The sequence below is a fragment of the Stegastes partitus genome, unplaced genomic scaffold (assembly GCF_000690725.1).
Source record: "Stegastes partitus isolate 25-593 unplaced genomic scaffold, Stegastes_partitus-1.0.2 Scaffold185, whole genome shotgun sequence".
Taxonomy (NCBI): Eukaryota; Metazoa; Chordata; class Actinopteri; family Pomacentridae; genus Stegastes; species Stegastes partitus.
The window spans coordinates 249,720-264,550 of NW_007577916.1; the positions used below are offsets into that span (position 1 = coordinate 249,720).

The window sequence follows — 14,831 nt, forward strand, 5'->3', positions numbered from 1 at the left end:
TGGCACCAAGTGTGCACACACTGGAAAACCGAAATGTCAATATCATTTGTAGAGCGCATTTACAGAATATATAGATGCTGATCTACTGTCAATGTATGGAAGGCATCCTTTGAGCAGACTTCAAGCAGACTAAAAAGTAGTAGGAACAACTATGCATCCATGGTGTCCATATTCATGTCTGCAAGAGCATACTAAGAACCTGAGAGTACACAGTAGAAATCTATTTTTCACAACAATAGCTACGGCTGCTATCAAATTCTATGCTATGTGACTTCTGGAGCCTAAATTTGGCCTCTGATGCAAACAAAAAAGGTTGAATTCTAAAGATAGTAAAGTTATTCTCAGCTTCAAGGAAACAAAAGGTATGGCTAGATTCACTTAGTCTGCTTTAGGTCCCTTACCATCATAACATTTTCCAGGGTGAAGCCAGAGTTCTCTGTACCCAGCTCAGCCAGCAGTCGCTCAAGCAGCTCGGCCCGACTCTGAGCCAAACGAGACGGGAAGTTGGATTTGAAAGGCTTCACCAGCTCACCAGGGATTATCTGCAGGGCCCGCACATCCTTCAAAACAGCAATTTCCTAAACGGGGGGACATGAGAGAGGGGCAATGACTTCATAGTGTTGAAATCAGGTGACGTGTTTGTAGACTTGCACCTTTAAATGAAATAATCTAGCGTGCTGTAAGTCCGTGACAATTTATATTCGTGTGATGCCGCACATTATAATTTATCATTCAACACGTGCATCTGGCAAAGAGACAAGTCACGACAGAAAATGCAAGCGTACAATTAAAGTCAGACGGAAGAAGGCTCTTTGAAAGCCCTCTTTCTGCCGCTTCAGCCTCATCAGGGAATGTTTCTTAGAAATATGGGACACACACAAAAAGCCTGTGAATCATCCTGACGTACAAAGATCTGTCAGAGGTCCAGCGGAGCTCTAAACCCAGCCCAGAACTCAGAAGTATGAGCTACTGGACATCCTCCTTTCTTGCCCAACACCACACACCCATGACTGAGTTAACGAGCACAGAGTCCACTGAGTGCACAGATACAGTCATCCCTCCATCCAGCAGCCCACAAACACAAACAGCGACACATTCATTTCAGATCCTGCTGAGAACTTAGTCGCTCCTGCTTGTCTCTCAGTACTATAATGACTTTGTGACTTAAGGATTGGGTGTGTTGCAGAAAACACAGATCTTGTTCTGTTTAACCGTGCTGGAATTATCATTTTATCAACGAAGGACATTTGGTCAAAACTGGTACATGTTTTTTTTATATATAAATACCAGTTCTCTCTCTGCACATGCTCACCCAAATGAGCTCAGCCTCTCTGGGGAGGCCCACAAGTCTCTCACAGCTGGGAAATTACAATCAGTCTGTGGCTTGTGTTTTTTGGAAGATCCGCCTTGTTTCGGGGAAATAAAGTAGTATACTCCCATGAAACTGCATCAGTCCAGAAAACACAGAGTTCGACCAATGACAGTACCATCAAACATGGGCAATCTTTGGAGGGAAACTGGATCGAGTTTTGCATGTGTTGGCATTCTGTTTACTTACTGTGGGGTGTTTCAGCAAGTCATACATCAATCATTAGCACTCTGTCCGTTTGCCTGATTTCATTTGTAAGTAACAAAGCAGACCAGTTAGGTCACAGCCATCAGCCGTGTGTACACGCTCATTAAAATCCACTTAAGCATACCATTCAGCGCAATCACTTCGTCGTACTTATTTTTTTAATCTATGTTGTTTTATGTTTCCCCAATCACTGCCTGTGACGTACGTGCATTTATCTATCGCAAATGTTATTCATACATCACACCCATGTCAGGAAATGCAGCTCTACCAGCTAGGCGTGCTCCATAGCCATGTCTTCCTCATACCTCAGTGTGTTAGCTGTTAGTCGACCGCCTGCTCGGCAAAAATGGTGTCGGGAAGGGATTCTGATGAAGATCAAATCACAGTTTTTGGCCGATTATTGCGGAAAACCAGGTCCTTCTAAAGGGTTCACATATATTTTTAAGTCACTGTACCACTGAAATACATATTTTTATGGTAATTCAAAGTTTCATTGGTGCACAGTTGTACTGGTTTGGTTCCTGATGTGCTTGGGTTTGCTGTCAGGCTGTCCTGGTAGCTGCTTCACCCTTGTACAGGCAGCTCATTGTACAGGGAGATTAGTATTGTATTTTCTATCAACATGACCAGAGTTCTTAATTTGTATCCAAAAGACTGTATGCTTAACAGTAAAGAGAAGAAAATCACTGATTTATGTTTAATACAAGCTTGACGGTTGATCTCTCTCTGTTGGAAAGACGTCAAAAGACCTACGATCGGACGATGGCTGAAAGAATTATTATTAGCATGCCTTGTCCTTGAAAGATTAACATATACAATGAAGAAGAAATCAGCCAAATTTAAAGAGATTTGGAATCCCTTTCTTGTATTTTTGGAGAACTGTGGAGTTGAGGAGGCTTTGGTGCCTTAAAGGTGACATGTCCCTAGCTGTCAAGTCTCAATCATGTGATGTTAAACTGTGTATGTTTGGACATATATATGTGTGTGTCAATGCCCTTTTTGTGTTTTGCGCTTCGTTTTGTTCTTAGTTTTATTTCCCTTTGGGGTGGGGGGAGAGGATTATTTTATTTTGTAGTTGATTGTATATGTTTTGCTTTGTCAATGCAATTTGTAAACTGTTAAAACTCAATAAATATATGTTTATTAAAAAAAAATAAACAAAATAAGCATGACCAGAGTGACTTAGTGCCACAGTGACATGTCAGTGAGTTACACTACTTGTATGAAGGAAGCGGCTGCAGCTCGAAGGCGGCCGGCAGAGTCTCCGGTCCTGGTCAGCAGGTTAGGGCACGTCTGCTCCAAGCAGTGGGTCACTTCAGCCCGGCCCAGGCCCAGACCCGGGATCAGCTGGCTCAGCATTAGCCGCAGCAGCTTCAGCGAGGCGTGGAAAACCTAAGTTAAGAGACGGTTGAAGTTAAGCTCAGAACTTAGAGGACGCTGCAAGAAAAGCTACCGAGGCTACGTCACTGAGCAGAAAGGCTGCACTTAGCAATGGTTAGCTTGAGCTGGCTGTGGAAATCAGTCACTGTGAACAAAGGGTTTACAGTTATTTTTTTGGTACTCATTACAAGCTAAGGTCAGTTCAACTACCAATATATTATCAATATTTGTGGAATTTTGTGCTTACAGGTAGGTTCAGAGTGTAAATCAACATGACAAACAGTCAGGACTACATTTAGACCAGCAGTGTATTTAACAGTAAACGAAGCAGTTGACATCCGACTGGAGCATTCTGTGCATCAGTGTGGATAGGAAAATAAATCCCCAGAACTACTGCAGTACAGCCCTTTTCACTACCATATAAGCTGTAAGCGACTCTCAGAGAGGCATCACAAGGCGATGCTTGTCAAAACTGTTTGTTTAGCGAAGGCAGCTCTGGGAGAGAGAAGCGGGTCTGCACGCGGTACAGAGTGAACATTGTTGACGGCGTGCATGTGCGAGTGTGCGCTTATGTTTTTACAACATGGATGTTAGTTCTGTTTGAAACAGGAATTCAGGGAACATGATATATAGAAGACTTGTCAGCGACAAAGCAAACACGTCCTGTGAGCCTTAATGTGGATGCTTTTCACACCAAGACTATGTTCTTCTGAGAAAATGACTCACAGATGTGACTTTATCCAGGAGGGCCTTCCTGACTAAGAAAACTGCGGCTCTTATCATGTTTCTCAGCTCCTCCTTGGGGGTGTTGGGTGACACCTCAGAAAGCTTCTTGCACACAGCCTGTAGGGCATCCTCTCTGTAGCACCAGGTTTTAGAATATGCTCCGGCCACCTGGAGGGCAAAAACAGCCGAGGGGTTGCAAGGATATTACACACATTAGTTATGTGGGTATTAGAGCAGGTAGCAGTAGATTTGTGTGTAGCTTTACAAACCATATCCAGAGATTATCAACTGAAATATTTTTCTTTAAAGCCCTACAGCTACAGAGCATACATCCACAGTTTGAATCCCTGACCATTTACAGCATCATAAAACTACCTTTGGAACTGGTTAGTTAAAACAACTGCTCTGGTAAAGACAGGCACATGCTAGAAAATATCCTATGGGACAGCAAATGCTAGCTGGCCAGGTGTTCCACCTTTACTTCTTCTCACCAGGCTTTCTCCGTAAACCTCTATAGGAAGGCCGGCCTCTCTCTGGGCCTTCTCCGTCAGGGGTTCTGGCTCCCCGCTCATCTCCGGGCTGTGTGGAGACCTTTGCGCATCAGATTTAGGGGAGTGCTCCTCTGCAGGGCTGTGGACGGCCTCCACCGGCTGATCTTTCCTCTGAAGGGCTGGCAGCGGCCTCTCATCATAAGGCAGTCTGGTAACCTTACACCACAAACAACAACATTCGCATTTCATTTTGAAATATATTTGTATACAGAAAAATAAACAACTTTTACATTTCTTTTTATTTCATGACCACAGTGTTTAAATGTTGGTATATGTGTGTTTCATATACTTTTTTAGAGGCCCTTCAGTTCAAAAGTTCAGAGAGCTGATATACATGTTCACATCTGAGCAGGACGTCCATTCCTTTGAAAAATTGATAACCTGAGCCTTTGTTCTTTCACTAACTCTTAACAGCATTTGATCACTGAATAAGTCGATCAATCAACATTGGGATGACAATGAACATTTAACCCCATCTATAAAAACCAAAGCTCCAGCCGGTGAGCACTGTCTCCTGTACCCCTGAGCCAACTGGCACCGCTGCCTAGTACAAGGCTCAAAGCCCTGCCTTGAGGCCAGGTTGGCAGCCGCTGGAGTCAGCCAACTGTTGCACGCTTTTAATTAAATAGTGAAACCTAAACCTGCAGTGGGGCCGGTCTTAGTAGATAGTGAGTAAAGCATAAAAGCCCAGGCTGGTCATAATCTCCCAGTGTGCTCAGGGCTCTAACACTATAGACGTTTAGGCAGGAGACATGTTCCCAAGGTACATCAGTGGACCGGCTTATCTTTATAATACAGGAATGCATGTGAGGTGAACAAGCGACACCTACAGATGTCTGCAGCTGGATCAATACTGGGAGAACAACTTATCACTGACCGTCCACAGAGGTGTCACAAACAAGCACTGGACAAGTTATTACTTGTGTGTTTTTCTGTGTTCGATATGATGTGAAATGCAGCTGGCCAAGTACAGACTCGCTCGGCCTTAATTGTAGCTGCACAGAGCCGCGCCTCCGGTCCTGTTATCGGCACGCACGGATGCAGAAAGCATGAAGTGGCCATTCAGTGTCTGCTAGCATCGGACATGTTTGTGTTGAGTTAGACACTTACATCAATCTTGGGTACAGCAGCAGGGGTGCAAGGTGGGTCAGGCAGGCTGCTGAGTTTGGGCACGACTGTTTCTGAGGCTGACAGCTGATTCTGAAGAGTGTCACTTCTTTTCTCCTTCCTGAACGTGTCTGTGGACACAAGGGGCTTGATGGGGGCTGAACGGTGATTTGGAGAGGGCAGATGAGGGGGAGGATGCTGGGCCGGGGAGGAGTCTGCTGCTCCTGTGATCTAGTGATGAGGTAGAAAGACGGAACAGGATTCAGTTTGGGTTCAGTAAGCCATGTATTGATTTTTCCCATATCTCATAACACACTGGACAAAAAACATCAGTTGTATCACACCAACAGTGGGAGGTTGGCAGCTGACCGTTGACATGTCCAGCAGGTTGTGGACTTCCAGCTGCTGGTAGACACTCTTCCTGTACTCCTCCATCATCTCTTTCTTCTTCTTGGCCAGGTCATAATCTTCCTTTTCGATGGCGCATCGCTTCTCCACATCATATCGAGCCAAACGCTCGCCCACCTGAAGAGCCCAAGATAAGGAGAGGTGAAGGACGCCTTGCAGGTACACGGTGAGCTTACGCTGCATGTTTAGACAGGCTGACACGGGAGCAGTTTATGAGGCTCGTCATGTCTTTGATTTATGTCAGTTTGTGCCTATATTGACTATAAGTCTTGTTTACGACCATCACTGCTGGAAACTTCAGGTGAGAGCAGAGCTCCAGTTGATAGATTTACTGCATGAAGAATCACATCATCTTTTTTAGTTTCAAAAGATTAGGTACATGCAATATTCAGGAGCGGGTTTTGGTCCTGGTCTTCAACAGGCTCTGGTCCTTATTTCTTGACCTTGTTCTCGTCTCGCAAGATGACAACAGTTTACTTTGGTTTTCATTCTTCCAACTATTTGTAATACTAACGCTGTAGTCACTGTTTTAACTGCAAACTGGCATCTGTTAGGGCTGTGAAATGTGATGGAGTCACCAAAACAGTACTGATGGGAAAGAGACGGTACTAAAGGAATCAAACAGATTGTACATAAACAATCCTTTAGTCAAACGTATTTAAAATAGAAAAGAAGTTGAACAGTATAATGATAAACTAAACATACATCACAGTTTAAATGTCTAATTTATTAACTGTGTTTTCTGTAATTGTGCACAGTTGTTCATCGTTCCTAGCATTTTAACTGGTCCAGATGAAATCACATAAATCAACCCACCTGTGTGAACATCTTAACGCTCTTATTTTTGGGCTGCATTTGACATAATTGTACTGCTACCACCAGATCTAAGCGATTACTACGATCAGTACGATGTTGTTATTACTGAAGAATCATTATAGAAGCACTGGTCCAAAACACAAAAATGAAACTGAAACTTAGAAAATAAATAAATTCACTGATTCATACTTAAAGGATGGACTTAGATTTGACAGATCTGCCCCGCATCAGTACAGCTCTGGTGCAACACGAGTAGCAGAGCCACACAGTGAATCACTGAGATTTACAAGATGGAAATTTAACAACAACTTCCAGTAAGTCAGACATGTAATTTCTCTGTGAGGAAATTCCATTAGGATGAATTAAGTGGCTTAACCAGGTGCCAACCGACACAGCCTCAGTTGCAAAGCCTCGTGAGTCTTCTCTTTGTGGACAAAATAACCAGCATAAGGCAGCTCTTATTCAGTTCATATCAAGGATTCCCTGCATGCAGCTGAGGATATTCGCTCAGTGCAAAGTCGGACAGTCGCACTCTTCTGTCCCGTCTTCTCTCTGTCATGCACTTTCAGATATCATGTAACAGCACAAACCATCCTCTGACATCCCGAGGGTGCGATGACAAGGGATTTTCAGCATGACTAGCCTGGCTACTGCTTTGTCCGTGATGCTAATATGCCATGCTAACAAGGTGCCAGTATGTGTCTGGTTACACATGGGCTTGTAGTTGGGAGGTTTTGAAAAAAATAAAAAAGAAAACTGTACCAAAGTAGCCTGACTGCAGCTGTTGAGCTTATGAAGAATTCATGGTGTGCATGGTAACGCAGTATACAGAGAAGGTCAGTGACAGGAATCTGAACAATGCTTAACAACTACTGTTACAGACGGTGTCGAAATCGCACTACATGGATGTTTAACTGATGTTTAGATGTTGATGTTTGCTTTTGGAATTGTGGACCTGGCAAGCAAGTTATTTACTATCTGCAGAGTAAAACCTGCTCCAAAACACACCACGTCGCATTAGCCTGAGCATCTTTGTGCTGCAATAAAGGGGCATCCTTCAAACCCCGTTGCTTCGGTGGCAAAATGAATACTCTATCCTTCCCAGCAGCTACCTTCTGTAGGTCAGCGATGGCCTGCTTCAGATTCTTGGCCTGCTCGTATTTCTCCTGCCGGACCACGTCCTGCTTCTTCTGGTCCAGGAGGCGGATGATGTGGGCGACTTCCGGGTCCTGGTACATATCGAATGCCAGGTCGTCCAAGGGGGAGATGGACTCACATTTACTGGAAGCAAAGACACGTGTTTGAAACATTAATGAAACACAGAAAACAGAAAAACAGTTAAATTAATTTGAGGTAATGCCAGAATCTTTATTACTTAAATGGGCTGCTTGTTGTGCAATTCCTGATGAAAAGGGAAAAACACTAACTGCCCCCAAAGAGCGAGACCCTGATGTGAACCGCCCCTTGGGGGTTGATATAAAAATAAAAAAAAAATGGAGATGTGTTTTTTCTTTGCACTGGCCGCCACCTGCATTGTCTTCAAATGCATGTGACCTTAAATGCCTTATTGGTTATCTTCCAGACAAAATGACTTTGTTGAACAGTGTTTTTGTCACAAGACAAAGAAACCAGGGTTCAACGGCCCAGTCTCACCCCATGAAGGTCGTGTCCAAGGCGACTTCCAGCGGGGTACTATTGAGGTAGTGTTCGATCAGCTGCTCTCTGCTTGGCTGGGGGTAAACAGATGGACAAATTACACACACGTGATATATATACGCTTGTATTACTGTGCTCAGGACTATTGTTTTAGAATCTCATTAGCTTTCAGGAGAACCTCAGCTTCACCTCCTACCTTATCCTGAAACTAACCATAACTCTGCTTCTGCTTCTTCTTCTTCTTGTTAATAGTGGTGATCTGCCTAAATGTCTAAATGTCTTCACCAACAAACGCCTGGACCTTGCAATAGCAGTAAGACACACACACACACACAGAAAAAATACATTCAGGGACTTAGACTGTTGTACGACACTGTGGACACTGCTGTTACCTTGAACGCTAATCATTACCCGAATAGAAAACCACGTCTATTGATGAGCTCATTCTTACAGACTTCCTGGTGGGAGAGAAGGCCACTACCGTCGTACAAACCCACAAGGACAACACTGCACACTACAACCGTACAGTATGGTGTTATTCTTCTTTCAATGAGAAGAAAAAAGAAACCAAAATATGCGTTTGTATGTCACTATTTCATATACATGGACCAGCCACACCATCCATCCATCCATCCATTAACTCTATACCTTAATCCCCACTAGGCTCATGGGGGGCTGGAGTCTATCCCAGCCGACAGACAGAATTACAAAAGATTACAGGATTATCTTTCAGTCACATCCTTGTTCTAGTCGGACAAATATGCCTGTTTATGTTTGTGGAAATCACCTCTTCTCTCTGTCATATTTTCACATTTCTTTTCCTGAAGGAGAGTTTCCTGTCTGTACAGACTGCAGGATTGTGTCATGACGGGTGAATCCCAGTGTCTCAGGCCATGTGTTTGTGTTGTTTCCTAGCGTATGTGTGCAGCCTCCTCACAGCGCTGTGATCTGGAATTAATCAGTGGCTCTAATTAACAGCAGGTGCTCCAGCTGCAGGTATTAGTGCTCTGAGTGAGTTACTGCACAGATACTTTTTCTGACAGCTTCCTGGAACCCTCTGAAGGACCTATTGTTAATTTCTTGTGCCTGGACTTCCTTGAAGACAAACTATTATTAGACAGCATTGGTCACCAAGGGCGTAATCTTCAGTCAGACACTGGGGGCGACCCAGGATTGAGCTGATAAAAAACGTCCAACGTCTATACATCGCTTAATCCTCACCAGGGTCATGGGGGGCTGGAGCCTATCCCAGCTGACTCAGGGTGAAGGCAGGTTCACCTGGACAGGTAACCAGTCTATCACAGGGCTACACTTAGAGACAGACAACCAAGCACACTCACATTCACACCTACGGACAATTTACAATCACCAATTAACCTCAGCATGTTTGTGGACTGTGGGAGGAAGCCGGAGAACCCGGAGAGAACCCACGCTGCACGGGGAGAACATGGAGACTCCACGCAGGAAGATCCCGGGTGTCCTCACCGGGACGTGAACTGGCGACCTTCTAGCTGTGAGGCCACGATGCTAACCACTGATCCACCTGTAGCCCTGGTCGATGCATAAACCTGAAATTGCTCCTATAAACTCTGGTAACAGAATGTTCTGCGAATTATCCAATTATCCATTTAAAAAAGTTTACAGAAAACTAAATCTCTTTAAAAGAGACGACTATAAAGCGTAAGAAAGAGATTAAACTCAGGTCTTTTCCCCAGAACACGTTTCACAAAAGTACAGGTGTTAAAGATTAAAACAATGATGGCTGAATTCCATTTAAAGCTTCAGGTTCAGGATGCTGTTGTGTCGTCAAGCTGGATCACTGCTACTGGGACTGTGCACAAAGGAGAGCCATCGCTAAGCGCTTCTTGTGCAATGACAAATGTAACACAGTTGCACTGCCGCTGAGGACGGCGACATGTAAACACCAAACAATTCAATGATGTGAGCGTAATTTCAGAAAAAGCTAAATCAGTGAGCGGAGGTTTGGCAAACTGAGAGAGGGCGCTTTAAGTGGGAATAACTGTGTCTCGTAATTTGGGTGAACCGGCCTTTCAAATCAGCAAATAACTAAGCTTTCTCCCTGCATTCGCGCCACAGCGTCCCTCGACAGGACAAACACAACTTCCACCCATAGAGCAGATATAGGAGAACAGGATCTAGCCGACCCTCCAGGCAAGATCACCGCTGTGATGGAGGTGCTCAGAGTCGGATTAGTGGACCAACAATGCACAGCCTGTTCGCTGGAATCTGTGCGGGTGTGTGTCCGTGTCTTTCCATCTCTCTGTCTGTGTGTGTGTGTGTGTGTGTGTGTGTGTGTGTGTTTTAAGGTGTTCTCACTCCTCCAGGAGCTGTCCATCTGCAGGACTATCTGATTACACCGACTAACTAAAGGGCTCCTGTTTGATTACATACTGCCCTCCCTTTGTGTCTCATTACTACATGCCTGACACATATATATACACTTTTTTACACACACACACACACACACACATGCACACACACACGCACACACAGTATACCCTCACCATGTAATCATGTAATACAACCATAACATCGAATACTTTTTAAAATCTGAAAGGTAAGTTAACTCATTCTCTTTGTTTGCCCGTTCCCATCAGCAGAACTACTTTGTATTCTAAAAAAACTAAAATAAAGTAAGCGTAGGTCTTTGCACAGAGCAAAAACCCTCCATCACGACAGTAAAAACAAGGCGATGGATTTCAGCTTACTGATTTTATGAAGCTTTATGGAGGATAAATGAATGGTATGTGCTCAACAGGCCTGTTCCTGATTCTGACATGCCGAAAACTTCAACTGTCACAGCAGCAAACATCAATCGGTCCTATTTCTGAGTGACTGGCGACGGAGCGACGTCTCACAGAACCACAGCACAACACCACCACCTACTGCTGTGTACATGTAAATGCAGCTACGCATGGCAGGCGATGAGGAGAGCGCTCACTTACGATTGTGTTAAAGGCATTGCCATCCAAAGAATCTCCCAGAACATTAATGGCAACCAAAGCAACCTGAAATCATAAACAGATGTTGATGACAGTGAGAGGGAGCTGAATGAACTGGGAGAGAAAATTAACAAATAAATAAATAAAAAATCAATGCATGCGACGGGCGTTTGGATGTTGATGATGAGTCTGTATGAGGAGCAAAGATGGTGATTTTTTAAAATGTATTTATTGTCAACCAATCCCATGAAAAACTAAGACAAACAAAGAGCTGATTGTACTAACATACACAGGAAAAACACACATGATTGCAGTAGGTGAGCACACAAAAATACGATCATTTATTCAGAGTCAATCCCACGTATGCTGCCTGCAGCTGTAAATACTCACAATACAGCGATCCTATATGAATGTGAGCCAGAAAACAGCCCTGAACTAATCCTCTATTTACTACTGTTTGTGTAACATTTGTTAAAAACTACATTTCCCAGCAGTTTTGTTTTTTTTTTTTTTTAATATTTCATACCAGCAACTTTCTTCTGACTGATTGCCAAAATTAGAATTAATTAACTGCCTGTTTCTGTCAATATTGTGACTAATAATTTCAGCTCTAATGCAAATAAAGCGACGTGAAGTTAGGAATAAAACTGGTGATGTGATATCAGCAAAGTAATAAATCACATTAGTCATAAAACAGTACCTGCAGAAGGCTTAAGCCCTCCTAAAATGGTTTATTGTTAAATATAATCCAGTCTCATATGACCACAACACACCACAATACTGAGATGGAGAACATATGATCAGAGAGCGGTGTTGTGGCCGGTTGCTGCTGGACACCAGGCTGATGGCAGATTCCTCCTAAGAGCCTCAGAAATCAAGACAAAACAACTGCTATGTTCAAACACTGACCTTGTACAAAGGGCCTCATTTTTAAATTAGACTTTGCAGTTTATTTCTCATTAATGCAACCTAATTAGTTCTTGAAGCCAACTGCAAATAATCTTTATCAGAATACAGACAAACTGACTTGCTCTCAACCTCTCGCGGCGTCGCGTCTTCGCCAGACAGACGGGAAAAGCGGTGACATGATGGTGTCGGTGCAACGCTGCCATCTAACAGAGTACCTGATCGTAGTGATTGTAACGGTTGACGTGGTTCCTGTGGAAGGTGATTCTCAGGTACGTTCCAGCGGCATCCACGTGGACCGACTTCAGCTCCCGAGCTTTGAAACCCGTCTTCTCATTGTCTGACAAAGACACGTATCTGGGAGGAGAGTGAGATGTTCGTATTTAAGGTCTGTGTCTGTGTATACTGCTGCATCTGAATTTTTTAAACAACCCTGTATTGACCGATGTTAAAATGCACAAAAGGGTTTAAAAAGTGAGCCTCGGCCGAATCTGTTGTCTCACCCGAGCCTCCGAAGCTGCCCGGGGAATCCTGGAGAGCTGCTTTCTGGAAGAGTGTCTCCAATGTGGAACTCAACCTTGGCTGGGATGAGATACTGGTGAGCGAGCAGCTGCAGCTTTCTTACCCTGCTTCTCTCCGCCAGCTGGAGGGTGATGTGCTGAGGGTAGGAGCACAGCCTGCAGGATATGATACGATTCACAGAAGCTTGAGTTGGTTTAAGGGGAAAGGACAGACTTAAGAAACCAGAGAAAACTGACAAGAGAAACAGACATCAAGTATGTTCTAGATCTGATAATAATATTGTTTTAGGAAGGGGAACAAAGACTAAAGATTACAGACAATATGAGAGATGGAGCAGAAATGTCCCTATGTCTTTATTAAAATCATGAACCTGCCAGAAACGATCTCTGACACGTTGAAAGTGAGGCATTGTGTTGATGTACCTGCTGGACCTCCAGCCACTGACTGTGGGCGCATGGACCATGAGCTCCTTGGCACTGAAGTTGTCCTCATGACTCGAAGAGTTGATCACAATGAATCCTATCTTCCTAGGCATCCCTGTGATGGATACTAACAAAACACAGAAAACACAGGTGGTTCTAAATTGTCCGTAGGTGTGAATGTGAGTGTGCTTGGTTGTCTGTCTCTAAGTGTAGCCCTGTGATAGACTGGTTACCTGTCCAGGTGAACCTGCCTTCACCCTGAGTCAGCTGGGATAGACTCCAGCCCCCCATGACCCCAGTGAGGATCCTCGTCAGGATCACACTGAGGATCCATGATGGATGGACTTTATGAGAGACCCTTTTCCCCTAATCATCAGCTGCATCTCTTCTCCTGGACTATTTACCCAAATTACTATTACGCTAAATTCATAAAAACAAGTATTTCCAAGGCACGTCTTTACATTTATAGCTCCATAAATCTCACCGTGCACTAGTGCGATATACATGGAAAGAAAGTGCGATGACATTACATTGTGTAAAGAACAGCGTCTCACATTTCATGTTAATTTTATCCAGAAATACTTTGAAAATTGTGCAGTTTTCAGGTTAAATCTAAAGATTTCTGGGCTGGGCTAAGCACCCAGGGTGCTACCATCTGAACAACATCTCTGGGCATCGCTCATTAAACTCCAGCACCTACTGAACATTTTATCCAACCGCCTTTAGAGAATATCCTCTCACAGCAATACTGAATCTGGACTAATGCAGCTGGGATTGTGTCATGTTGCTTCACCTATTAATACAACAATTACTTATTTAATTAACAATAAAATAGAAAACAATGTCAACAATAAAAGAATACCTTTAAGGCAAACAATTGTATGTTGTGTTCTCTAATCACAGAGGCTCTGAGTGTGCCGGATGCTGGAGGCTTAAAGACCTGCTCAAGGCTTTGCTGGAGTCTCTCAGCAGAGGTGGAAGCTGCACATGGAAAAACCTAACCCGGCTGGTTGTCGTTTCACATGTGCTTCTCTTCAGCGTACAGCCATACGAGCACACAGCCCTCCTGAGCAGAACAGAGGAGCCCTTCTTGCTAACTTGAGCATGTTGAAGCCGGACGGGGGGCATTAGCTAACCTACCCCACCAGCCAGCACGGCTAACCGCACGGACCTGGTTTATAAACGGACTAAAATCCCATAAATGTCCTGACAGCTATCAGTCTTTATATCCTACATTTTGGTTTTGTACAGATTAAAGTAAACGGACGTTTTCTTGCGTGTATTTCCAAGATATCTTACCGCGAACATTACCGTAGAGTTGACAGCTCGCAGTCCCATCTCATCTCCATAACCACCGCCGACAACAACCACGGCGGACATGCGCAGATGTACGGCAGTTGTCAGTATCGGTGGATTGTGGTCAATGTAGTTTTATTTGTAGTTTTTGAAGCAGTTACGTTTAAAGCAGCGTTGCGCAGAGACACGCATTTGGTTATATCTGTTTGTACGCGTATTTCATGGTGATATTAATATCTGTTAACACACACAAACGTTTAGAGAAGCTTTTTCTCAACTCCTTCCGCAGTCCGTTCTTCTTCCTGGTTAAAAAAGCTGCTATAATACCGCAACAAGTCAGCTCTTCAGAATAAAGGCATGAGAGATCCAAGTTTATTTCTCCTTTACAAAGTGAAAAAGCACGGATCACCTAAATAGAATGCAATAGAATAGAATAGAATAATTTTTTATTGATGCCCCAATGGTGGAAATTTACACGCCACAGCAGCATCCAAAAATATAG

At 43.8% G+C, this 14,831-nt stretch overlaps 1 protein-coding gene across 1 annotated transcript in view; it reads right to left on the bottom strand.

The window, feature by feature from the left end:
• Window positions 1-14,404, bottom strand: part of cep104 (centrosomal protein 104) — a 29,378-nt gene extending 14,974 nt beyond the window's left edge. The window contains exons 1-13 of the mRNA XM_008280201.1: window positions 14,333-14,404; window positions 13,034-13,160; window positions 12,593-12,766; window positions 12,308-12,446; window positions 11,187-11,249; window positions 8,218-8,294; window positions 7,677-7,845; window positions 5,710-5,865; window positions 5,344-5,571; window positions 4,174-4,389; window positions 3,683-3,850; window positions 2,795-2,968; window positions 402-578 (exon numbers count right to left, since the gene is read on the bottom strand). Coding sequence (XP_008278423.1) covers window positions 402-578; window positions 2,795-2,968; window positions 3,683-3,850; window positions 4,174-4,389; window positions 5,344-5,571; window positions 5,710-5,865; window positions 7,677-7,845; window positions 8,218-8,294; window positions 11,187-11,249; window positions 12,308-12,446; window positions 12,593-12,766; window positions 13,034-13,146 — 1,854 coding nt within the window. The 5' untranslated portion in view covers window positions 13,147-13,160; window positions 14,333-14,404. The remainder of the gene's footprint in view (window positions 1-401; window positions 579-2,794; window positions 2,969-3,682; window positions 3,851-4,173; window positions 4,390-5,343; window positions 5,572-5,709; window positions 5,866-7,676; window positions 7,846-8,217; window positions 8,295-11,186; window positions 11,250-12,307; window positions 12,447-12,592; window positions 12,767-13,033; window positions 13,161-14,332) is intronic.
• Between the last annotated feature and the right edge of the window lie 427 nt (window positions 14,405-14,831).